Here is a 27,217-nt window from a genome sequence, read left to right on the forward strand (position 1 = left end):
ATTTAAGCAGAACATCCTAAAGTTTACCATAATTTTATTGTAACAATATCAAAATTACATAAAATTAAGCAGAAAATTGATGAATTCTGTTTCTTCAGATGGTCTTTAAGGATCTCAAAACCCTTGGAGTTTGCTGAAAGAAGAAAATATTCATAAAATTAAACATTTTGGAAACCTAAGTTATTGTACATTTCTTAATATTTAGTTTTAGTTAATTTTAAAAATAGGTCAACACATGCATATTGTTCCAAATGCAAAAGGGGACACAGTGAAAAATAAGTCTGTCTCACACTCTATTTCTGCTCTCCAAAAGCAACAGTATATCCTTATAAAGATTGTCTAATCATATACAAGCATGTGTGTGGGGGTAAATGCTTTAAAAACACACAAGTGGTAGAATACAATGAACAATATTCTACCCCTTTTTTTCAATTAGTAATAAACACATATTTATAATTTTTAACTAATCCCTTCCTCTATGGCTTTGAAATTTAATATAAATTAGAAAAGTTCCGAATAACTTTTAAATAGATACACATTTAAGCTATTTGTTTTGCAATTTTATAAAAACTACAATAAAAACAGCTGTACCCAATTTTATGCATAAACCCAAGTATACCTGTAGGATAAATTCCTAGAAATGGAATTGCTGATATATGCAGTTGAGGTCTTAAGAAAAAGTTTTTACCATTTTTTTTTCTGACCAACTCTGTGTGAGAATGGGTGTTTCTCCCCTACATCACCAACATTGTGTTTTTAAATAAAACAACTGTATTTGAGAGCACATGTTGAAACAGGGTTAAACCTTATTTACTTTGGCTACATTTCTGTGGTCAACTCTACAATATGATTTCACAAATATTCTAAGAAAAAAATTCTTTTTAGGAGAAACTAAAAAGCAGTAAAACCAAACTATTTCACTATATCATGAAAATTTTTTCTCTCAAAAAAAAAAAAAACATCAACTTATTCGATCCAGCAATGAAAAACTTCTTCAAATTATCACTACTAAATTATAGTTTGGAAATTATGTCAAGGGTTTTCAGCATCTGACTCCACAGATGATAAAGGGACCAACTATTTCAACTCAACAGTGAATGTCAACAGCAAGTCAAGCACTGTTCTAGAAACTTTTAAGAGGGACAGGCACATAAGTGACTAAAACAGTGTGTTAGAACTGTCATAGAAGTCTGTATACAGTGCTCAGAAGCACTGTACTTAGGTTAACAATTCTGCATGGCAATCAGGGAGCAGTACAAGAAATGTAACAAGTGTCTTGTGCTATCATAATAAATCGGTTTATTTCCTATTGTGGTTTATTTGTTTATCTCCCAACTCATTAAAAAAAGAATATTAACTGGTTTGCCAAGATAAATATAATAAAAAGATAAAAGTAAGGAAATCAGGAAATTCAGGTAAGAGAAAAATACAGATCAGAAAAGAAGAGGAAGCCAGAGCCACAGCCAACATTTATGCTAGTAATTCCTCTGCTGCTGTAGAGGTGGGCTGCATGTTTGGCTGTGCTTCCTGGCAGCTAACACAAAGGGAGTCTATTAGTAGATTTACAGTCTCCCCAAGATGAAAATAAACAGTTGCTTGGGACAGACACAGATTTCTCTTGTCCTGAGATCTGTTGAAAGTGCCCACTATTGGTTTTCATGGCAGAATGTTTTAGATGTCTGTGAATTTATACCAAATCTCAGTTCAGTAAAAGTCAATCTAAAGACGGACAAAATAGGGAATTCCCTGGTGGTCCAGTGGTTAGGACTCTGCGCTTTCACTGCCGAGGGCCCGGGTTCAATCCCTGGTTGGGGAACTAAGATCCTACAAGCTGAATGACGTGGCCAAGAAAAAAATTTTAAAAAGGTGGACAAATATGCTCCAGAGGTGACCTAATCCTGGGGTCACAAAATCACTGTCAACAACAGCGAGTGGTTGAGACTGGTAAGAGCGTTGCCTTTACCTAAAGGCATTCCAAGTCAAAAGCAAATTTGTTTGAAGATTCATTGTGGGCTAGGTGAAGTCAAACACATGTTCAGCTTATGGAATAGAGGCTAGAATATCAGTGACCTTTTTTTTTTTTTTTTGCGGTACGTGGGCCTCTCACTGTTGTGGCCTCTCCCGTTGCGGAGCACAGGCTCTGGACGCGCAGGCTCAGCGGCCATGGCTCACGGGCCCAGCCGTTCCGTGGCATGTGGGATCTTCCCGGACCGGGGCACGAACCCGCGTCCCCTGCATTGGCAGGCGGACTCTCAACCACTGTGCCACCAGGGAAGCGCCTCAGTGACTTTTATAAGGGTATCTGTCTGGTTATATTCCAAAAACTAAGCAGTGCCTGGAATACAGTAAGATTCAAATACATGTCAAATGCGTGAATCCAAGAATAAAATTTAGAATATCCCAAAGTGAACGGACTTTAATCCTCCATGAATACTGAGCAGCAAAAATAATGCAGAAATTTTTTTTCAAGAAATATATATAAGAAGCTGTTAATCATGGTTTCAGGGTTAGGAAACGGAGCTACTTTTTCCTTTTCAATTTTATACTTTTAAGCATTATTTGAAAATTTTATCATGTACTTGTGTTTTTATTTAAATAAAGATGTTAATTACAAAAAGTAAAAAGAAGACAATTGGGTTGGGTGTTCAAGATTATATTCTCTGAGAACCTGGAGGTATTTGGTTACTGTTCTTAACTGGAGGTGGGAAACAAAATATAATTAACCAAGAAATCACACGTTAGGATGCCTGAATCTAAGGGAAACTGTTAAAAATGCAGATTTCTGGGCCCTACAACTGGAGAGAGACATTTGATAAGTTTGGGGTGGGATCCTGGAACTTAACATTTTTAACAAGGACCCCAGAGGATTCTGATGCACGTGGTCTACAGGACACCCTCTGAAAATCACTACCTACCAGGTGATTATTCTTTTTCCCCCAAGACCTCCCCCCAACTCCAACCTCTCACCATCACCACACTCAACCCAGCTCCCCTGCAATTCTTTGCTGCCAATTTAAGGCAGATTACCTAGGTTTTGAGAACCAACCATGTGGACCGCAAGGCTTACCTCCTGGAATAATAACATCATCAGGAGGCTGCCTGTAAAAAAGCTAGCCCACCTCCACAGCCAGTCTGAGATTTCCCTCAGAAAACAGTTCTTGGTCTATTTCACACAAACTGCCATCAAGTACATACAATTCTGTGTCTCCCCACATGAACGCAGTAAGTTCAGCCTAGAACATTTCCAGTGAGCTACTGTAGACTTTTAAAAACTTCAGCACACCTACAGAACATCTGAATTTTAGCAGTATTACACCAAGAGACAGCTGTTTCTTGCTGTTTCTGAGGGCACACTTACCTATCTTCTACTATCTTACTGGAAGGATAAAAAACTTTGAATGAAAATCCACTTCTTGGAAAAGAGCCCTTTGGAGAGAAAAATGCCCATAAGTGAATACTCAACTTTTAACAAAGAATCCCTATTTTTTAAATCAAACTCCTTGCTCCTAACTTAAAAATAAAGTTACAAGATGTGACTATGAAGTAATGAGACAAATTTTTGTATGCTCTTTATAGAGAAAAAATATTACTATAAAATATCTCCACTTGAAGCAAAAAGTCAAGTTGACTAGAACAGTTATGCTAACAAATGTGAGTAGAAATGCTTAGGAGGGGTTCTACTTAGTAGAAGGAATAAACAGTACTGGGTGATGCTAAATAAGCATGTAAGACACTCAAACATCATGTTCGAGAAGCCTTTCCTGCCCCTCTCCCCAGTAAAAATCTGGGTTTGATGCCCTGCCATTGTGCCCCCAAAACAACTGAGCAGTAGTCACACATACAATTGTCTGTCCATTACTAAACTCTAAAGTTACTGAGCAGACTCTGTCTTTTCAGTCTTTGTGTCCCTGGAACTAGCTCAATGTCTGGCCCACTGCAGGCATTCATTAATGGGAATAAGTATCAAGAAAGGATGAAGCAATGTCAAAACCAAGTTTTGGGCTTGCCCAAAAGGTATAAATAAGGTTAAAAAGATATAATGATGGTGTAGGAACTGGTTGTTTACTCATTTACAGTATGAAAAAGTGGAAAAATTCAGAAATAAAGTGGTTTCAAATAGAGCGTTAACTACGAGAATGCCCAGAGTTCAATTTAAATAAGGAAATAGCCTCATTGTGACAAGAATATTGAAATGTGAATAAAGATTCTACAAAAATTAGGGCCACAAATTTCAAACAATGAAACCAAATCAGCTGACTGTGCTCATCCTTAGAGCAGTAGTTCCCAACCAGGGACAATTTTTGTCTCCTAGGAGACATTTGGCAAGTATCTGAGGACATTTTTGATAGTTACAACTGGGGGCTGCTACAGGCATCTAGTGGATGGAGGTCAGGGATGCTGCTAAACACCCTGCAATGCACAGGATGGTGCCCCCAAACAAAGAATTATCTGGTCCAAAATGTCAATAGTTCTGTGGTTGCAGAAGCCAGACAAAATAAATGTGTGTGTGAGAAAAGCAGTAAGGGATGATGTTTCTAGAAATGATCTAGATGAAATAAAAAAGTACTAAAGTTTTAAATTCACAAGAATCAAGGAAACATACAGATTAAAAATCACTAGTGAAGGGCTTCCCTGGTGGCGCAGTGGTTGAGAGTCCGCCTGCCGATGCAGGGGACATGGGTTCATGCCCCAGTCCGGGAAGATCCCACATGCCACGGGCTGGGCCCGTGAGCCGTGGCCGCTGAGCCTGCGCGTCCGGAGCCTGTACTCCGCAACGGGAGAGGCCACAACAGTGAGAGGCCCACGTACCGAAAAAAAAAAAAAAAAAAAAAAAAAAAATCACTAGTGAAGATATTTGACATAAAAAGCAACATTATGCAGCATTTAGTCCCCAAGTTCAAAAAGTCAATCATACTTTTATAGAAATTCAGAAGCAACTTGAAGATTCTGAAGCAATTTCAAGGTTCTGCATAAAAATGAAATATTAAACTGTGTCCCAGTAGGAATTTCCACATTTATCAGTCTTAGATTTTTGGGACTTGGACAATTTCCAACAACAACAATAACAACAACAACAAAAAATCCTCCTCAAAGGACAAGTACCATTAACATGTTTAAAGGGAACGGAATACATGCTCTGAAAGTAATTTCCAGAAAGGAATTCCAAGGAATCTCAAGGCAAGTTACTTTGAAGGGGAAAATACTCATCTGGATTTATAAGCTTTGGTGCATTTTTAAGAAAAAAGTCACGTTACTTTATAGTCACATACTCTTTTGAAAGTTTAAGAACTTTCTGTTTATACCAAATTAATTCAGTTGTTTCATTTATAGTATAGTTTTACTCCAACAGTAATTGATTAAACATATATTTTAAATTTAAAGAAGTAACAGTCTAATCTTGACAAATTATGACTACATAACGTTAACTACGTTCTTACAGGGTTTATGCAGAGGCATTCGGTATTGGTCAAAGTAAAAGGATCGTATTTGTCTGCGATGACAAGTAGGTCAGGCACAGGGTACACTCTCAGAGCATAGTCATACGCCCAATACACCGGGCAGACATAAAGAGGGAGAGGAGTCAGGTGTCCTTGGGATAAGATAGTCTTTACAAACTACAAAAGAATGACACAAAACAAACTTCAGTGCATTTGCAAAAGCTAAAAGAGCAACAAAGAATTTCAAATTAAATAGTAATTACCAAAGTGACTTAGAAAATTTGAGAAACAGTTGGGAAAACTGAATTACAAAACCTTGGGAAAACTGATATAAAATGAAATCAACTACCCTGTATTTTAGGAGAAATTTATGAGTTTTCATTCAACACCATAAAAGCTACTCCCCCAAATAGTCATTTTGGAGCAATTGTATTTTTAGCTGTATAATAAACTAATTTACTAATTTTGTTCATCTAAAAATAATTCCACAGCTTGAGCAATGCCAAGAATATATACTTAGCCTACATACACTTTAAATGTTATAAAATACATACTAAAAATGCTCTGTATGATCTATTTCCATACTTCCAAATGAGGGTACATGTAACCAGTGACTGACAACTGGGAATCTTGAAGCTACAAGATAAACACTACACATCCTCCTGATGTGGGCAAATCATAGGAAATACTTAATAAACATAATAAACATAAACATTTTATTTAAACAAATGTATATATATTGAAGTACAATGTAAGATTTATGAGTTCTAAAGGCAAAACAGGAACCTCCAAAGAAATTTCCTGCTACTTTGGGGCTTTCTTCTGCCCATTAGGGGATACGTCAGTAAGAAAATTGAGAAACACTGATTTAGGAACAAAAATTACCTTACTGACAAAAGTGTGCTGAAATTATTTTGAACTATAAATAAAAACAACAAAAGGGCAAGTGATTAAGTGGCTTAACAAAATTTTATATAAATCCACGTGTAATTAAGACACCTTAATAAAGAAGACACAACTTACATGATTAGGAATATCCAAATTGCTACTGGGAAAACGGACACAGTTTCTGCACATTTTATTCACTAAGTCTTCACGAAAGACAATAATTTCTTGTGTACAATACTGAATTCTGAAATAAAAACAGTAGTTGAATGTGACTTCCTCAGAACAAAATATGAGGTAACTTTAAAGGCAAGATGTTTTATAGTACAAAGCCATTCCCACTTCCCATTGTTCACCACAGAAAAAATGCAACCAGAATCTATTCAACCATTCATTTGACAGTAATTTATTGAGCTCTTAATATGTGTCTGGCGCTATTCTAGGAATGAGAATAAACAACAGATACAATAATTACACAGTATGTTGGAAGATGATTAAGTGTATGGCAAAAAGAAAAAGGCTAACAGGAATCATTTAGGGGAAGGGAAAGTCTAGAAGGCTGGAGTAGTAAATAGGAGTATTGGAACAGGTAGGGCTCATAATGAAGTTTGATCTGAGCACAGACTTGAAGGAGGTGAGAGAGTCAAGCAGACATTCAGGGGAAGAACACTGTAGGCAGAGGGAACAGGCAGAGCAGAGGCCCTAAGATGAAACATGCCTGGCACATTTGAAGAACAAAAGGAGCTGGAGTGGCTGGAATAAATGAGGAGGAGAAGAAAGTCGGAGAGGAAATCACGGAGGAAACTGGGGGCCAGATCATGCAGGCCATGACTACCATTGCAAAGGATATGGGCTGTTACGGAATAACATGAGGGGCCCATCTTTCTGAATCAGTAGGGTGGATGTGACATGCCTTACAGTTTAAAGGATCACTCTGACATTGTTAAGGACAGACTACAGAGGAGCAGGGGTAGAAGCTAGGGAACAATGAGGAGGCTGTTACAGTGATCAAGGCTAAAGAAGATGGTAGAGGGTTGTAGAGGGGGAGGTATAGAGAGGTGGCCAGATTCTGGATATATTTTGAAGTCCTTCTTCAAATTTTTGAAGGACTTCCTAAAAGCTTGCATGTGAGGAAGAATCCCAAAGGTTGGTCTGAACGACTGGAAGGATAAAGGCGTCAGGAACTTCGATGAGGAAAGCTATGGAACAGGGTTGGGGACTGATGAGGGAAGAAGATCAGAAGTTCAATCTGAAATTGTCTATTAGACATCCAAGGGGAGATGATGAGTATGCAGCCAGATACGTAAGTGTGGAATCTGGTAGAAGGTTTGAGCTGGAGATATCAATGTGGGAATTGTCAATACACAGAGGGTAATTAAAGCCCTTGGACTGGAAAGGTCACTGAAGGAGTGAATGTAGGTAGAAAAGAGAGGAGAAACAATGACTGAGGGCATTCCCTCAGTAAGAGCCTATGGTCACAGTGAGTAGCACATACAGTAAATGTGTAATCCTTTCAGTTTTCCATTGTAACTTTTCTTAAAGGATGTGTAATTGGAATATCTATTTTTAAATCTCCCTCCATTATTTAAGCTTCTAAATTCAGTGTTAGTGAATTATTTAAATACAGTTAAAACATTTTTAAAGTTTTGAGAAACCTAAAATAGAAAGAAATTTTTTCATTTTTATCCCATAACAATCAAAATTCAGAGACAAATTTTAAGAAACAGGTTAATTTTTTTCCCACTTTTTGTTTTTGTATTTTTTTGGCCACGCCACCTATGGCATGCGAGATCTTAGTTCCCCAACCAGGGATCGCACCCACGCCCCCTGCTGTGGAAGCGCAGAGTCCTAGCCACTGGCCCACCAGGGAATTCCCAAGAAATAGGTTAATTGTTAAATGAAAGGAAAAAACCACAACACAAAAATACTAATATTTACCTGCAAGGATTAGTAGTAAAAACTGAAAATGGTACTCTTTGTCTGAATTCATTAGTGATGCTTTCAGCAAATGGTGGCCTATAAAAACAATTTATGTGATATAGTATACATTTTTAAATTTTACAGAATTTTCTTTACTGTTGCAAATATCTGAATAAAACTTACCTTGGTAAGATGGAACCAAATCCAGGATCCGCTGGACCAGGTACAAACACAAATCGACTACTGTAGCAAAATTCAACATAATTCATTCTAAAAATATTGCACCACTATCCCATAGTCCAAAACCAAATTATTGCCTTTAATTAAATTACAAAGTTTTAAAAATTAAATTTCATGCATTTTAATAAGTGAACTACTAAAAGGCTCCAGACCAATACTGTCCAATAGATCTTTTTGCAATGATAGAAATGTTCTAGACCTGTACTGGCCAATTATTGAGTGCTTGAACTGTGGCCAGAGTGACTGAATTTTATTTTTATTTATTTTATTTTTGGCCACGCCCTGCAGCTTATGGGATTGTTTTAGTTCCCCGACCAGGGATGGAACCCGTCACTACACCCCACCCCCACTCGCCTGCAGTGAAAGCACTGAGTCCTAACCACTGGACTGCCAGGGAATTCCCTTAAATAGTTTAAATTTAAAGAGATGCACATAGCCAGTGACTATCATATTGAAGAGTGTAGCTCTAGACCTTTAGAGTAATGTCACCAAGAAATTTGGAATATGGTGGAAATTATCACTCATCCTTTTAATACTTTTCATTATAAATCTCTACTAGAGTGTAACATACATTATCATGATAGAAGGTTAATTTTATCTCTTAACTGTACTAATTTTCTCAACTTTTTCTTCCATCCATTTCTTAACTTAGGATTCATTTTTTGTGTTTCTTAAATAACACTTTAAATAAAAAATACAGAAATCATTACCTTTGGTGAATATTTGGGTATTCACATATTATATCTGCCAAAGTCTTTAGGGAATCTAAAATTTTAAAGGGATATTGAATTTAATTTGCATATGATATACATAAATCAAATTTTATTTTATTAGCTAGAACTCTACCTATTTTGAATGAAATTAAAATATTATAGATTATTTCTTATCAATTTAGTTTATACAAATGTAGAAACACTTATTAAACAGATCCTCAATACCTTTCAAAGCTTGAACCTGATTTTTTCCATAGGGTACAGATGAAAAATTGCCACACAGAATAAAGCAGGTTGGAGGTGCTGGTGAATAACCTAAAAATGAAAGAAGAAATGAACATATGGAGTGTAGAAATCATATTAAAATCTTTTAACCATGAGTTTTTAAATAATAAAACCATACTATTTTAAAAATAATACCTTAATAACATTATTATAAAAAATAGTAATAATAGTGCCCATTTACTGAGCAATTATTTTGTGCCAGGCCCTGCAATGGCTTGATTAATCCTCACAACATCCCTGTAAACTGAGAGAGAGATTAAGTAACCTGCCCAAGGTATTAGGCTGCAGCTTAAACCCAGTTCTGTCAAATTCCAAAGCCTAAGCTGTCCTCCACTCTTGTACTATTCTTAGGACAAATTCTCATTTATCATGAATACACAGATAGACACACACACACACAGTTATTTTTCAAATGTAAAAATGTAAGTCTTTAAGATGAATTCATTTAAAATATTTCACCACTGAATCAATGTCTTTTACAAACTAGACTACTCAAAAAGATATATATATTTTCTAAGAATTTAGTTTTAAGGCATGAATTATAATTAGAGTTCAAAAAAGAATAGAAAAAATGACACCTACCAGAAAACATGGTGTGAAGTTTTTCCAATACTTCTACTTGGTCCAACCAAACATCAGATATAAACACAAACATGGCATCTTTATTCTCATCCTCTAGTTGTTTTAGTTTTGCAGAAGTCTTCACAGATGTATTAGAAGGCCCTCCAAAAAAATTAATATTTCCATAGTATGCCCTAGGTAATTATAACACAATTATTACCTTCTATCCTATATTCTGTTGGAGATATTTTTCTGATATTCTACAAATTTAGCTTCTGTCTATCTAATGAGGTAATTGTCCCATCAATGTAAATTGGACCATGAAAATGTATTATTTGGGGCTTCCCTGGTGGCGCAGTGGTTGAGAGTCCGCCTGCCGATGCAGGGGACATGGGTTCGTGCCCCGGTCCAGGAAGATCCCACATGCCACAGAGCAGCTGGGTCCATGAGCCATGGCCGCTGAGCCTGCGCGTCCGGAGCCTGTGCTCCGCAACGGGAAAGGCCACAACAGTGAGACGCCCGCGTACCGCAAAAAAACAGAACAAAACAAAACAAAACAAAAGTGAGATGGCTTGAGGGCTTGTAGTCTCTGTGGCGTGAGCAGCACTTTCCCCCAGATTATGTACTTCAACAGGAAGAGAAGATGCACAGCAAAAGCTGCCTGCCAGTGGCTCCCAGCCAGCAAATGTGGCCTTGGCACCTGATTTATACAGGCATACTGGGCCTAAAATCTTAATCCTCATACTTCTTCTTGAAATCATCACCATCATCATGGAATCTCAAGATTTAATTCCCCCAGATGCTTACAGGCTCCAGGAAGGTAATACTAAATATCAAAGCAGCGGCCAGCTGAGGCTGACTAGGTGTGAGTGAGGGAGCACACACATAACCCTGCCCAAAGTGGGCAATCACTGCCGTATAGATGTTCCAGGTGAGAATTCAGGTACAAAGTATGGCTAGATCTGATTGTTCAAGAGAACTCAGAAATCTAGACCATTATGAGAAATCTCCTAATTTTTAAATATTGCAAACTAATTCAAAATGTGTTTTAACACCTCAAAGGGGAAAAAAGAAATTTCTATAGACTACATTCAACCCACAGGCCACCAGCTTCAACTTCTACACCATTATTCAGCCTCTGCTCAAATACCTTGAGTGACAGGGAACTCACTCCTCTCAGAGAAGGCCCTTTTGGAACCACTCTAATAATGATTTTGCATATATTAAAGAACTATATAATCTGCCTCTTGTAACTTTCACTCAGTAAAATACAAAAATAAGAACTTTCTATTAACATGGGAATTATATTCGTCTAAGTGTTTTCCTATATCTTATCTCAGTTGAACTTCTCATCAATCCTATAGATAAATAAGACCGATAGACTGGAAGTCTTTCCATTAAAGCCAAAGTACAGCGATGCTATTGCAATCAATCTGGAGTCAACCTGAGGTTTTCAGTTTCATATAAAGCCCAGTCTTTAACTCTCATTTTCCATTGCTCATCGCCTTCTGACACAAAGCCTGAGGACTTGTAATAACTGAGATATGATATACTATCTTACGTTCATTACTGCCAGTATTATAAAATTCCTATAGAGTTAAAGTCAAACATTTTTATACCTAGTAGTACTAGAGGGTTCAGTGGGTGGAAATCCAAAGGCATTGACATGAAACACCTGATCTTCAAACCAACCTGAAAAAAGATAAGTAACAAATCACTTTCATTTGTCCAATTCTCCTTCTTGTTTGAAAGGACAAAACTATGGAACACAAAGCAGTAACGCTAGGCCATCATCTCATCCCCTGTCGACTAACAACAGAATTTATCAATCCCACTGCGCTACAAAACAGCGTCAGGTTCAGAGACTGTCTCTTTTTTTTTTTGGCCACACCATGCGGCTTGCTGGATCTTAGTTCCCTGACCAAGGACTGAACCCGGGGCCATGGCAGTGAAAGAGCAAAGTCCTAACCACTGGACCGTCAGGGAATTCCAGACAGTCTCAGTTCTATAAAACAAAAAATTCATGAAATACTAACAGATTTAGAAATAAAACTTTTCCCTTTTTTTATTTCACAATACATGTTAGAGGACAGACTCATAAGGTACACAGATTTTAAAATGTCTCATTTTATGACTCTATGTACAATCTGTTTTTTCAACTTCACTGAGATATAATTCATATATCATACAACCCTTTAAGAGTGTATACTTCAGTGGTTTTTAGTATATTCACAAGTTGTACAACCATCACCACTAATTTCAGAATATTTTCATCACTCCAGAAACAAACCCCTCTCCCATGAGTCTGAGAGTTATTTAATGTTGTCAAAAGTATGCTCTCATAATCAGTGTTGTCCCGAGTTACATCATGTTAACATATTTTAACCATTGTAGAAAGGGTTTTACGGTAGAATGATGAGGGGGAGAGGGAAAAAAGTATACTGACTTACCCTCTGCTAAGACAAAGCATGACTCTGTGTATAAACCGCTATGGAACTGGTACACAATAATTGAGGAAAATAATTCTACTTCTATGCTTGAGGTGGTGATAAAGTCAACATACATTTTGGGCTCAACAGGACTTCCAAATAATAAATTCAAACACTTCACATTTAAAACTCTGAATAGATCATAGCTTTAAAAACTTTAGGTTTAAATATCCCCATATCTGCTTCTAAGATCTAATACTGACAGTATAGACCATTCTTAGCATGTTATAAACTTCCTCAGTGATTTGTCTCGATTCTCCAAATAAGGGGGAATTACAGGCTTTTTGTCTCTGGTTAGGATTATGTCTCCAGATTCCTACACCACCGTATGGAAGTTACACTAAGAACCCAAATAGGTAAATGTGAGAATAATATATGATCAATTTCCCCAACTCACATAACACAGATTTAAAAAAATAAAAGTGAAGGATATAGCTTTACTAAGATCCAGTTGTACTGTTCCTGTAGGATCTTCCAGAAAAAATTTTCCCTAAAAAAAATTAAAAGAAGTATGTCCACATTTATGTAAAGATGAATACTATGACAAAAGAATTAAAACACTGACAATTTTGACAACAGAATATAGTAGACAGTACAGTGGATTTTTAAAAAATCAGTAACTCCTAGTCTAGGCTTTTCCATTTACTAGTCTGGTGACCACAAACTAATCAATTAATTGAGACTCGGAGTCTTCATAGGTACCTAGACAATGACCACTGCCAACCAAGAGATGACAGGAGGGATACTCTCTGGCTGCCGTAAGAGGGGCCTCGGAGAGCCAACAACAACTCCCAGGGAGCAGGCTATGGTCTGCAGCTTTGATTGTTTAGAAACCCAGTACTCTCTGTTCAACCAGAGGTCACTGGGGGACTAATTTCAGGCTATGCAAACTGGTGGCCTGTATAAGACACTCCTTCCTGATGTCTACTCAGGAAACCAAATGCAAAAGGAAAGGTTATTTGGTGACTGAGGTAGCCACTTTCAATGAAGAACACGCTCCCATGCCCTCTGTAAAAATCCTGTATGTAACTGACATTTCATTAATCTGAAGGCTGAAAATAAAAGTTGGATGCTTATCAAGTTCAACTTACCTCTTTTAACTGGGTTATCATTCCAAGAATAATCACATCTCCGATCTTGGTTGTACTGCCCAATAGGGTTTCTACTGTCTTAAGCTAAAGTAAAACAAAATAAATTCTTAAGGACTGAAAATATGTTCTTTTAAGGAACTAATCTTTTTACAAGTAAGTAAATTTTGAGTGCACATTTTAGTATTTTACAACTATTTTACGGTAGAAAGTCAAATAAAATTTAGAAAATATAATTTTATCCTACAAAAAGCTAAAATATTAACTGATGATGGCTTGGAAGAATTGTGCCTAAAGAAACGCCATATCAACACAGGCCCCAACCAATGACTGAAGTTTCATACCATATTATTTTGAATAATAATAAGTATATTTATCTTTAAAATGTAAAAAAAGAATATAAATTTTATTTATTTGGTCAGTACCTCTTCAGTACCTGAAAACTAGTGGGCTATTTAAAAAGTTATATTCTATTTTTATTTAGTATTTTGAAAGGCTGTCATTATTTACATTTCTCAATCTGATCCTTATTTTTTATCAGAAAGTTAAAGGTAGTAATAATTGGGGCATTATTTTTAAAAAATCCTTTCTGACCCTTTTCTATACATATAATCCTAAGTATATGTTAATACACACATATATAATTTATAAACACATAGCCATACAGTTTGTTTTATTGCAAAGATGAAATCATATTATTTGTATTATTCTTCAACTTAACTTTTTAAGTTTAATATATCTTAAACATTGTTCCATTTAACTATATATAGATACACTTCATTCTTTTTAATGGGTAGAGATATCTATAGTATATATACAACAATTTACCAAACAACTTAAAGGACATGATCACATCATCCCATAATAATCACTGTTAACATATGATATTGAAGTTCCTCTTTAAAAACATGAACCTCAAGCAACACAGGAATACAATGTTCATTTTAAACAGTTTTAAAAAATGAAATACTTAGGGATAAATCTGAAGAAAAGATATATAAGACATGTATTGTAAAAACTGGCTTAGGTAAAGATTTCTTAGAAACAATACCAAAAATATGAGCCATAAAAGAAAAATTGATAAGTTGGACTTTAACAAAATTAAGAACTTACGTACTTCAAAAAGACTGTTAAGAGAATAAAAAGACAACTTACAGACTGGGAAAAATATTGCGATTTGCAATCAATCAATTAAAGCAACACAGGAGTAAAAGCTGTAACAAAGTATTCATGAGGACACCGTATTTGCAGTTTGCAAAGGAAGAATGCCATATAGGGACTATAGATGGTGGTTTAAATAGATAATATACAAGCAGGGATACAGAATTAAACAGCTTGGCAAGATAACAAGAACAATAAATTATTTAGCTAAGCCCTAAAGTTACTTTGGCAAAGAGGAGAGGTGAAATAATGCTCTGGGTTGTGGGTATCTGAGTTGCCATAGGAAACCTAATATATTCAAGAAAACACATCGACAGTCATTTGTAGAGAAATATAAATAATGTCAATTTCCAAAACTTAATACAATTTTTTTCTCCAACAAAAGTTAAAAGCAGAAACTATCAAACTCTATAAATGTTTTCTCCTTATGGTGCGGCCATCAAACATTAATTTAAGCATTATCTAGTATTATCATTTTAGTATCTATCAGACTGCTCATCACCATGAATTCTGGTCTAACATGGTAGAGGACTGAATGAAACTTAGCAGAGGCTGGGCCTCTTCAGAAGCTATTTGGAACACCACAGAAACGGTGGGTCCTAGCCAGAAGGAGCTAAGGACTATCCCCCAGCAGGGCTCTGTGTGCTGGAGGGGGAAAAAAGCCACAGATGGACTGACAGTGACCAGGTGTGTTGCTGGAACAAAAGTGATGGTGCTGTTTGGTAACCACTTTCTTAAGTATTACAGTGGAAAGAGCACACACAGCAGAAAACATTCTTCTTCTCCCCAGACAACCCTGTGACCTGTCTGTGCTCTCTCATGCATTCTATAAATGTGGTTTCCTTAGTGCCTGCAGTAAAATTTTCACTCCAACTGATATAGCATGTCTGAGCTGAACAAGTGTATGGGGGTCACCAGAGGGCTGGGCTGGGCAAGGAGCAGGATTTCAGAGTATGAGTGAGGGCAGGAAGGGTAGTGCTGAGGGTTGGTCTGAAAGCCAGTGTATCCTCCAGCGAATGGACCAGGAGGACGAGGGTTCTGTCTTGGTGGCCAGAGACCCAGCACACAGGACATGGACTTTACCAACAGTGGGCATGCACAGGTCAGTTAGCTAGCTAAACTGTTATCAGTGGTTAATTTTCATGCAAACTTCAATAAATTAGAATTAAGCAATAAATATTAAACTTGTATACATACACCCCCTAAATAACTAGGATAACATTCTAACCTGGAATTTGCTTCCGCTTTCATCAGGGTGAGAACCTATCACTGGAGGAGTAAATAATTCATGTCTGTGGGTCCTCTAGAAAAAAGAAAGATTCACATGAATTACTGAGGCAAACATTTAAAACTAAGATTCATTAAAATAGTGCCCTGACAAAGCACTGTCCTTAAACTAACGTTACTATTATTTATTCTCAACAAATTTGAAAATCTACATAGTTTAATGTACAAATAGCTAGAAATGTAATTTGCTTAAAAAATCATTTTAAGACTTTTTTTTAAAAAAAGGTCTATTGTGTACCTGGCAGTAGTGCACTCTGGGCTGAGGATATGAAGACAACAAACCAAGGTGTCAACCTCAGAGCACAGGGGTCAGTGAGAAGGAAGTGTCCACAGGTCACAATACAACAAAGGACCCTGTGAGAAGGGGCCATTTAACGAGATCCTAAATGATAAAAAAGACTTCGCTAGTAAGAAACAAAAGGAGGCTGAGACAAGACATTTCAGGCAGAGGAAGGGATGTGTCACAAGAAAGAGTTATTAAGAGTAAAGGAGGGGCTTCCCTGGTGGCACAGTGGTTGAGAATCTGCCTGCCAATGCAGGGGACACGGGTTCGAGCCCTGGTCTGGGAAGATCCCACGTGCTGCGGAGCAACTGGGCCCGTGAGCCACAATTACTGAGCCTGCGCGTCTGGAGCCTGTGCTCCGCAACAAGAGAGGCCACGATAGGGAGAGGCCCGTGCACCGCGATGAAGAGTGGCCCCCGCTTGCCACAACTAGAGGAAGCGCTTGCACAGAAACCAAGACCCAACACAGCCATAAATAAATAATTTAAAAAAAAAAAAGAGTAAAGGAGTATTCAGGAAGTGATGTGAAGCTTAGGTCAGGTGGATCATGTAGTGCACAAGGCAGCACGTGCGACAATGCAAGAGATGGGTTGGAGCCTCTATTTGGGAAAATGTCCCTCCCCCACTGTGGTCCACATAGCTTAGGTAGGGTTGGTGCCCTTCCCCCTCCAGACAGACCACCAAGGCCTAGCAAATCTAAGCACTCCACCCCCTTGGCCAATGATTGTTTCAGGGTTGAGCAAGTGCCTGAAGCCTGGCCAATAGGAGACAGCTGCTAGAACTATTGGAAAAGAACTCTCTAAGAGTTTCCAAGGCTACGAGTAGGTGGCCATCTCGGTCACCTCATAGGGAGAACTTGTTTGAAAGTAAGATCAATTTTTTAAAATTGCTGGGAGATGGAAAGAGGTAGATGCCTCATGACATTGTGCAAGCACCTTGACACAGCTGGACCTCCAGACTTCTCCACAAGCCAAGAAGTTCCTTTTTCTGTTTTAGCCATTTGAGTTTTTGTAAACTCTAATAAGAGTCCCAACAATACAGACTTTGTATGCCAAACCAAGAAGTCTGTCTTATAGACAATGGAAAATAACAATTTTGAAGTAGGATGATAAAATCAGATTTGCTTTCAGGAAGATAATTGCAATAAAAATATGCATGGACTAAAATTCAACCCTTTTAATGAGGCTCGGGAGGGTTTAGTGATACCCCCAAATAATATCATAGGCTTTAACACCTAATTTTTAAAAAGAAAGTGGTATTTACTGAGCATCTTCTCTGTGAAAAGCACTACGCCAAAGGTGGCAGAGGAAATAAACAAGGAGTGTGCAGTCTGACAACAGGGACACACACCCCAAATGCAAGGCAGGGCCAACCCTAGTAAGTGTGGCAGGAGACCCACTGAGTAGTCAGTGGGTTGAAAGCAGGAAGAGGACTTCCCTGGTGGTCCAGTGGGTAAAACTCCACGCTCCCAATGCAGGGGGGCCCGGGTTCGATCACTGGTTGGGGAACTAGATCCCATATGCACGCCACAACTAAGAAGTCCACATGCCACAATGAAGATCCCGTGTGCCGCAACTAAGACCCGATGCAACCAAAATAAATAAATAAATAATTTAATTAATTAATTTAAAAAATTTAGAAAGCAGGAAGAGACTGCATCCAACTGTAGATCAGGAAGGGCTTCAGAAAAGAGGAGGAATCTGAGAAGGCCCTTCCAGAATTAGGAGGGTTTCAAGAGCAGAGATAAGAGGGAAGAGCATCAAGAGAGTGAATAGTATAAGCAAAGTCACAGAAGAAGTGGAAGAAACAGACACAATATTTCCATGTTTCAGTTTTGGCTCCTCTACTTTTCAGAGGGAAAAGTAGATTAGGCCAAAAACGTGTGACAGGAAGATTTGTATTTTTAAAAAATATTTATTTATTTGGCTGCTCTGGGTCTTAGTTGTGGCATGCAGGATCTTTAGTTGTGGCATCCATGATCTTTTAGTTGTGGCATGCAAACTCTTAGTTGCAGCATGTGGGATCTAGTTCCCTGACCAGGGATCAAACCCAGGGCCCCTGCATTTGGAGCGTGGAGTCTTAGCCACTGGACTACCAGGGAAGTCCCAGAAGATCTGTATTTAATACAGTAAGTGGTAAACTTCCTTGAAAGACTTGTGAGCAAAATCATGGCGTGATCAGCGCTAAACTTCTGGAAGATTAACCTGGCAACATTATGTAGGCGATGGAGGCAGAAGAGAAAAGACATCCTCAGTGCTCATTCTCCTCAACCTTTGTTCAGTGCTTACTCCTGCTGACCACCCTGTCCTCATTGAAACCTCCCTGTGCTTCTGCTATATACCACCACCCTGGCCTAGCCCCCAAACTCTATCATTCCCTTTTCCATCATCTCTCAGGGGCTCATCCCTGCAGTCCCATCTATTACTCTAGGCAGATGCCTCCTAAATCTCTCTCTACCCAGATCTCTTTCTTTAGCTCCAGATGTACATCTCACCTGACATCCTACTGGCAACCTTAATTCAAATGTTTGAAACAGAACCTGCCATCGTCTTCCCCATTCTCTTTTTCCTATTTGTTTATATATTACCTAATTACCGTTATTCTACCCGTCCACTCTCTCAGGCTCAAAACCCTAATCATCTTTCAGTCTTCACTCTCTCCCTTCTCTTTCATGTCCAATCAGTCACCATGAGCTATGGCTTCCACTGCCAGGACTGTCCCCTCTTTCTGCTCCCCTTACCTTCCTTCATTCAGGCTATCATTTATTCTAGGACTAATACCACAGACTCCTGTAAGTCTTCTCTCATACTCTAATTCTTCCCAAAATCAGCTGAGAGAGAAAGTCCTCAGGGAACTGCTGTAAGTGAGTTGCTCTGGTATTTTAAGGCTCCTTGTACCAAGAGAACAGAGTCCAACTCCGAAGAGTGGCATCCAAGGCAATCCCATGACTTAGTTGCCACTTGACTTTCCAAACTTATCCTATGCTACTCCTCTTCACAAGCCTTCCTCTCCACACAAAGAAGGCTGATTGCTCATCATTTCCTGCATGGAGTCCACTTTTTCCTCTTGCTCTTTGTTCACACTGTTCACCACCTTCTCCCCATTTCCACAAGATCAGAGCAATCAAGGCCCATGTCAAATACCAACATTTCCTTGAAGCCTTCTCTGATTTTTCTATAGAAAGCATTCTCTTTGTATTACATTTCTTCCATAGCATGTATAAAATTCTACTTCATATTTTATTTATGCAGATGTCTTTAACTTCATAGACTATAAGTTGCTTGAAAGTAGTATAGTACAGGAGGCAAAGGTTGGGCTCCAGAGTCAGACTGACTGGATACAAATCCTGTCCCTACTTACTAGATGTAACCTCTGGGCTAGTGACTAAACTTCTCCAGGTCTCAGTTTTCCCCATCTGTAAAATGGGAATAACAGCATTTATACATACATTGATGTTATGATGATCAAATGAGGTAATGTCTATAAAGTGATAAACAATGCCTGGCCTATCAAAAGCATTTAAAAAATGTTAGCTACTATTTTTATCATCATCATGATTGTTAAAGTACAGAAGTCCATCCTTGAATTATCCCTGAGTCTTACCTAAGCTGAAACAGTCTCTTTTTCCCCCTCCGACTTACCTGGTGCAAAATTGTGTATCGTTCACGAAACAGCTCTGCTTTATCTCTTGCTGTTCCAAATAAATTTGGTGCAGGGTGGTTGGTCATAAATAAACTAGGAAAAAAGGAATGCCTATTTATGACTATCATAATACACAAAGGTAGATGAAAAATGAAACAGGAGACTATATACCTTCCAAAAAAAAATGTACATTTGAAATTAGCTTAACATCAATAGATGGCATACTTACGGAAGAAATTTTTTTCTTTCTGAATTGTACACAAGGCGTGGGATATCAAATGCTCCTATGATATTGAAAATATGTTCTCTGAAAAACAACCCACAAAAACAGACCTGATTTACTAAAACATAAGTATTCCAAGTGAACATGAAAACTTGCATTATAACCTTATGTCATATACACATACTTTTCACAGATCATGTACACAATTTCTTGTAGTGTCAAAAATAATATGGGGGTAAAGTTTTTAGCCTGTGCATTTTCCTCTCAGAGATGAGAAAGCACTGCCACTACTCTCAAGCTAACAAAAAATTTAATCAACTTCTAATTAAGAATGTTATCTGTTGAAAAAGAACATTTACATATAAAATAGTCACATCTTAAAGAAATTTCTCCTAATATGTACTATTTTTATAAGCTACAATATTATTAAAAGGTATTATTCATTAGAAGGTTTAATACCTTTTAATATTAATTATTAAAAGGTATTAAACAATTTTTTAATCCAAAATATCACGCAAAAGTGACCCAGGAAAAGATGTAAAACAGAAGAAGAACCCCCCAAATTCTGCCCATATCCTTGACACCTATAGTGTTAGAGAAGGATAATTCGTAAAATAATTTACCTTCAGATACTTTTAATATCATAATCATGTTTGAATGAGGTTAAAAAAAATTCATAGCACTATTGCATAAATATTACAACCTAAAGAATCTTCCCTAAAATTATATCTATTTCCCAAAATGAAAACAGACAAAAAAATGTCATGCTAGTCTGTTGGTAGCACCTAGTACAGAGTAGCAGAGAACCAGTGAACTTGAAGTAAGCCTGCTTCTAGACACAGCTCCATGATTTTCTAATGGGTCAATCTTGGAAAGTTATTTAACTTACCATGCTACTTATTCATCTATAAAAATGAGAGCCTCTCCCTTGTGCTATGATATAATGCCTTTCTGACAACTGGAGTTGCAAAGATCAATTACCATTCAGTCCCTACTCAACCTCTATATTGGCTGACTGTAGCATATGAATAGCTTGACAGAAACAACAGGTAACTTTAATGCCTATTTTAGGATTATAATCCTTACACTTTGATATAATCGTTTTGAATTTCTATTGATGGCTTTAGGAGCAAGTACTCCAGTATCTTAAACAATGAGTTGGCAAGGATAAAATTTAAATACCTCAATTTCTCTATTTTTTAGCAGCTCTAATAAGTTCTGACCGGAAAAAGATTAAAACTACTAACCAAAATGAGTAATGACTCCTTTCAATTATCTCCATTGCCCCAAATAGGAAAAAACTGTCAAAGTTAAGACTATCTCTATCCATTTTCCCAGATGTTTTCCTTTCAGTTAAACCCTGTGAATTTGGAAAGAAGTATCATATTCAAAGGAGGAAAGGAAAGAGGTTTATCTCAGGGAGATAAAACCCAGAAAAATTACTGCAACATAAATTCCTAAGCTCTAACAGCATGAGACAGGGTAAAAAGTCCTAAAGCTGAGGTTCTACCCTCCTTTGCCATTCACCATGTGACCCAAGTTAAGTCACTGAACTTTCAGGACTTAGCACTTTCCTAAGAAAAAAAGTAAATTATACCTCTGAATAATCAGTTCAATCCACCTGCAGCATATAGAATATTAAATCAAATCAGTTGGGTAAGTGGCAAAAGTTTGTCATGGTACAAGCAACACCGAAATCTCAAATTCTAGGATAAAAAATAGTAAAGATGAGTCATTTAATATTGAGGTTTATAATGTAAGCTATCACTTAAAAAAAAAAAAACTAAGAAATAACCACTGTAGAAAGGTGACCACTGAGTATTTCCCCAAGAAAATAATTTAAAATAACCACTCAACAACACTTCCAACATGGGGAAAAGGTGAATTTTTCCACATACACAGTTTCATCTACTGACTGACTGCACTCCTGGACTGCTGCTTCCACTACGGACCGTTCAATCATGTTTGATGACACTGAAAAGAGAAGTTCAAAGTTAAATTTTAAAAACAGGCATAAAAATTAGTTCTTTCCACACACAGCTTTTTTCCTGAAAATAATCTGCAAACACTAACCCCAAGATGCTCATTACATAGATTTTAGGAGGGAAAAAGTGTTAGCACAAAAGCCGTATTTCAAATACCTTAATATTCTACACTCAAATACACTTACAACACCTTAATACACAGTCAAATGCCTTAATTTTCTAAATATTGTTAAATAATATACATTCAGGTATACAAATGCTTCTGTAAGCTCCTAGGTTTAATATGGTTACATTAGTATAACTTTGCATCACAACTGCTATGTTTCAGTAGGTATGAGAGTAACAGTAATAACAATAACAGCCACCACTCATTAAGCCCTTAGTAAACGTGTGGCACCATGCTCAGTAGTTCACAAGCATTATTAGATAGATGTCCTATAAGACTGCTGTTCATAAGCCATGTCTTACAGATGGGGAAAGTGCAGCTCCAAGAGGTCAAATAACCAGATCACCAACATAACTGGAAGGAGTAGAGAGCAGGACAAACCCGAGCCTGATTCCAGACTGGGTGCCCTTAACCACTGTGGTATGTTCTCAGGCAAAATACCACGTACCATCTTAAATTAATGTACACTGATTTTCTAAATGTAATCATTTTCTAAATTTCCGACTGTAAGGAAATTTTTAAAGCAAAGGTATATTTAAAATTCTGCCTTTAGAAACAACGTATCAGAGCAAGCCACACCCACTTCTCTCCTTCAGTGCTCTAGAAACTGGACATTTTTTTCTAGAAGAGCACTTCTCTTTTGTAGGTCCATGCTTATGGTAAAAGGCTAAGTATTTAACAAAAAGATCCCTTAAGAAAGGCTGAAGCAGGAAGGGAAAGTTATTCTTGCTTACTTTTTTTTTCCCCTCAAACATTTAAGAGTACCTAACTTAAGTAAGACAAAGAAATGGGCAGAGAGAAAAAAGTGACCATAAAGGAATCAGAGGGGAATTCACAAAGGGGAAGAACTGTAAAAGAGTCTCTGGGAATGCCCCAAGGTTCCAACAGAACTAGAGGTTACTCCTTGGCAAGAAGTGCTACCAAGGGTATGTCTCATACCACCGGGACATTCAATACTGAATCCTCAACTTCAAATTAAATCTATAAATCTAACTGAGGATGTAGAACTATATGAACAATTTAAGAGCTGTCAGAAAATGTTACTTACAGGGTTGCTTTTCAACTGCATCAATGATCTTTTCCAGTGCATCTTCAAGCTCTACTTCGTTGATAGACTGAAGAGCTTCTGTGAGGTACTTAATAGCTTCACTGATAAGAGAGATTGGTAATTAAGGCTAAAAGTTTTATGCCAAAATCTAGCAAACACTCATCAATCTAGCATTGAAATTAAGATCCACTCACTCCTCCCTGCAAGCAGTACTCTCCTTTCCTGTGCTTTCTGAACAAATTCTTCCTCCTATCCCCTGCCAACGTAATTGTTCTTAAAGCCCCAAATCACATCCTTCTTCTAGGAAGCCTTCCTAGACCAGCTCTACCTGCTGCAATCTCCCCTTCCTTCTGAAATTGTTTAAAAAATCTCACTTATAGATACCTTAGATCTGCTGTATCACATTAGCCTTGTACTATTTATTACCTGACATTAATAAACTCAGTCTGCTTCAATGTTCTGAACATAACAGACACTTAAATACATATTTATTAATTTGATAATGCATTTGCTTAAGTTCCAGTAACTTCATCAGTTTTCAACTGTAAAATAAGAAAAAAATTAGGCTAGAAAAAACTTTGACATTCGAATATAGTCATAGAAGTAATAACACTCACTAAAATCACATGAATCCCCCTCACCCCTCAAAAATCAATAAAGCTGAAAAATTTTTTAAAAATCACACGAATTCCTGATTTAAATACCAATAATACTCAGAATGAACACTGTCTACTTAAACAATTTGCTAATTCCATGCCACTCTTTATTTTTAGACCACAGCTTTACACTTTGCATCAATATTATTGTTATAGTCATCGCACTAACTCTTCTATATCTTGGGTTGCTTATTGTTTCATGTGTGGGTGTCACATCCCTCCAATTTATTATAGATGATGCTCCTTGAGAAGGGGAACTGTGTCATCCTTTGGCAGAGTGCTAAGCACACTGAAGGTGGTCCACAAATACTTGCTGATTGAGTCCCTAAAATCACACACATATTAGGTGAATCTTGGGAGAGCTCTTAGCATAGACCAAAGTCATACAGGATCTGGCTTCCGCCAAATCTCACTAGTCTCACCCAGTGTCTCTGGCTTTCCTGGTGCTCTCCTGTCTCAGGGTGTTTATATGGTCATTTCCCCCACACTCTTCACCTAGTCAAGTCCTGCTCATTCAACTCAAACCATTCTTTTTTTTTTTCAACCATTCTTTAAGGAAGACTTCTTTGACTCTAGAACTGTTTATACACCTGGTTATACGCTATCATAGCACTTCCTTCCTCAGATCCTTTTCATAATTGAAATTAAATAATTGTGAATTATTTAATATCCATGGTAGACAGACTTCTAAGATGACCCCTAATAATCCACACCTCCTGGTATTCACATCCTTGTGCAATCGCCTCCCCTTGAGTGTGCGTTGGACCTAGTGACTTGCTTCTAACAATAGAATATAGCAAAAGCGATGGAATATTTTACTATATTGTAGTTTTAAAAATAAAAATTTTGAAGCGGCAAGATGTCACTTTCTTGCTTAGGTTACAAAAGACTGTGACTTCCATTTACTAGCAGACTCTCTTGCTAGCTTTGATGAAGTAAGCTGCCATGCTGGGCAGGCCCAACAGCCAGCAAGGACTGAAGCCCTCAGTCCAACAATCTTGGATGAACTGAATCCTGCCAATCACTGAATGAACTTGGAAGCAAATCCTGCCCAACTGACTCTGAGATGACCCCATCCGGACTGCAGCCTTGCGAGACACCCTGAAGCTAAGGACCCAGCTAAGCCTACCTGAATTCCTGACCCACAGAAAATGTGAGAATATAAGTGCCTGCTGTTTTAAACTTCTAAGTTTGGGGGTAATTCGTTATGCAGCAATAAATATTAATACACTCTCTGTCCCCCAACCTCCGCATTGTCTTACCCTCTCCTACTCCCTTGCCCCAGCAGTACTTTGCAGCTAACAGATTTCAGTGTATTTCTGACTGAATTAATGAATGACAGCTCAATATTAGGTCAAATTCTAAGTGAAAATAAAGAAAAATTAACTGATCAATCGGTCGTATTTTCAAAATGTGGGGAATCAACTGAACAAAATTTATTACTGTCTCCTAGAGCTTATCCACTCTTGCACTTGTTCACCACTAACCCAAAAGTAAGGTAAAAGTCCCATGAAGCTTATTACAAAAACAAACAAAAAAACCTCTACACACACAAGAGCAATCAAAACATGGTACAGAGAAGTGTATCCCGTCCAGCAGGTATTTACATATGTAAATACTGTATTCTTTATATATAAAAAAAAGCAGATTTAATGAGAAAAATCTTGGAAAGGATCATTCTACAAGTCGCAGAAAACACGGATATGGCCAGAGAAGCACAGAAGTTCTAAAGGAAATCTAAACAAACAAACCAAAAAACCCCAGAAGACTTAAGAACATGCTTTAAATTACCCAGTTCTTAACTCTCCAGGAATTCTCTCTCGGGAATAATACGTGATCCAAAATTGGGAAGGCTAGCAAGGCCCACAGGTTGTACAACATAACCTGACAGCTACCGACATGCAATGGGCTTTCCCAGGTTTCTCGTTCGCTGTCTACGTAACCACGTGAGCAGCGCTGTTAGGATTCCCAATTAGCGGAGGCAGAGACTAAGCTGGCTGAGGGGCGCCCCAACACAGTGCTAATACACCGCTGCTGCGACACCGACAGCCGCCTCTGCGGCTGTCTGGTACGTGCAGGAGGAGACCCTCATCCCTTCCGGGAGAAACTTTTCGACTCCACGCGAATGTCGAGGAACTTAAGAAGGCATCGCCAGGTCCCCCTTGCTTCTTAGAACTCTTTCAAGGGTCGGCGGCCCGGCCCTCCCCTCCTGTCCCGCTCGGTGCCCAGCCGACTCACCCCCGGAGCAGCAAGCCGCGCAGCTTGAAGGCAGAGAGCGCCCTACTCCGCAGCCGCTCCGGCGCCATGTCCGCTTTTTGGCGCCACGGCTGCGGCCCCGCCCCGTCCCTGTCCTGGTCCCGCCCCAGACGCGCCGGTTCTCTCTGCCACTGCTCCTCCTCCCTCAGTGCGCGGAGACTTCGGTGTCGCACGCCTGGAAAGCTGCAGTTCCGCACCCACTAGGCTGCAGAAGAAGACGACCCTGCACTGCTCTGTTGCTCGGAGACTGAAGAGCGAGGGCGTCTTTCCCTGGTGTCTGGTTGGGTATGTGCTTCCCTATCTCAAATACTTCGTTGAGCCACTTAGTACTCCCATCGCTACCCTCCACCTTCCGTGACTCCGGTCGGGCTCCTCCCGGACCCCGGGGCCCTTATGCTTTGTGTCACCACAGGGTTTTCCCCGACATTCACTCGAAGCTGCTACACATCACCATCATTCTCACCCACCCCGCTTTTTATTTAAGTTGCGGGCTTCCTATGCACCATGTACTATCATAAGCGTTTTAACGTATTAATTGACGTATTGCTCCTAAAGCCTAATGAGTTGTGTGCTGTTTTTTCAACATCCTCATTTTACAGATTAGGAGAGTAAGACACAAAGATGGTAGATGGCTCACTCAAAATGAAACGTTCTGTAAGTAAGTGAGGGAGCCAGGATTTGAACTCGGTCTGATTGCAGCAAGTGAGCTGTTAATGTGCCAACTTCAAAACGGTTGCTTCAGTGAGTTAAATAAAGCCGTGGAGTGCTTATAAGTGAACGCTCCGTCTCATAAAACGTGAGGATGGTTTCTAAGAACTGATATACGGTGACCTCCAGGGTATCCGGATAACAACAACAACAAAAAGCAAAATATGGTAAAGGAGGGAGCAT

The 27,217-nt window shown here is 38.3% G+C and overlaps 1 protein-coding gene across 1 annotated transcript; it reads right to left on the reverse strand.

Moving 5' to 3' along the window:
• Positions 1-17: 17 nt before the first annotated feature.
• On the reverse strand, positions 18-26,432 carry POLE2 (DNA polymerase epsilon 2, accessory subunit). The gene is made up of 19 exons (XM_004270026.4): positions 26,309-26,432; positions 23,415-23,515; positions 22,114-22,189; positions 20,222-20,299; positions 19,992-20,085; positions 16,009-16,083; positions 13,623-13,706; positions 12,965-13,021; positions 12,493-12,541; positions 11,662-11,734; positions 10,064-10,236; positions 9,422-9,511; positions 9,194-9,248; positions 8,427-8,486; positions 8,262-8,339; positions 6,462-6,570; positions 5,439-5,615; positions 3,359-3,426; positions 18-133 (listed from the first exon to the last, which is right to left on the reverse strand). Exons 1-19 carry the CDS (start codon positions 26,374-26,376, stop codon positions 115-117), a joined length of 1,584 nt encoding a protein of 527 aa, XP_004270074.1. The 5' UTR covers positions 26,377-26,432; the 3' UTR covers positions 18-114.
• Between the last annotated feature and the right edge of the window lie 785 nt (positions 26,433-27,217).

This window comes from Orcinus orca, chromosome 2 (genome assembly GCF_937001465.1).
Source record: "Orcinus orca chromosome 2, mOrcOrc1.1, whole genome shotgun sequence".
NCBI classification, from domain to species: domain Eukaryota; kingdom Metazoa; phylum Chordata; class Mammalia; order Artiodactyla; family Delphinidae; genus Orcinus; species Orcinus orca.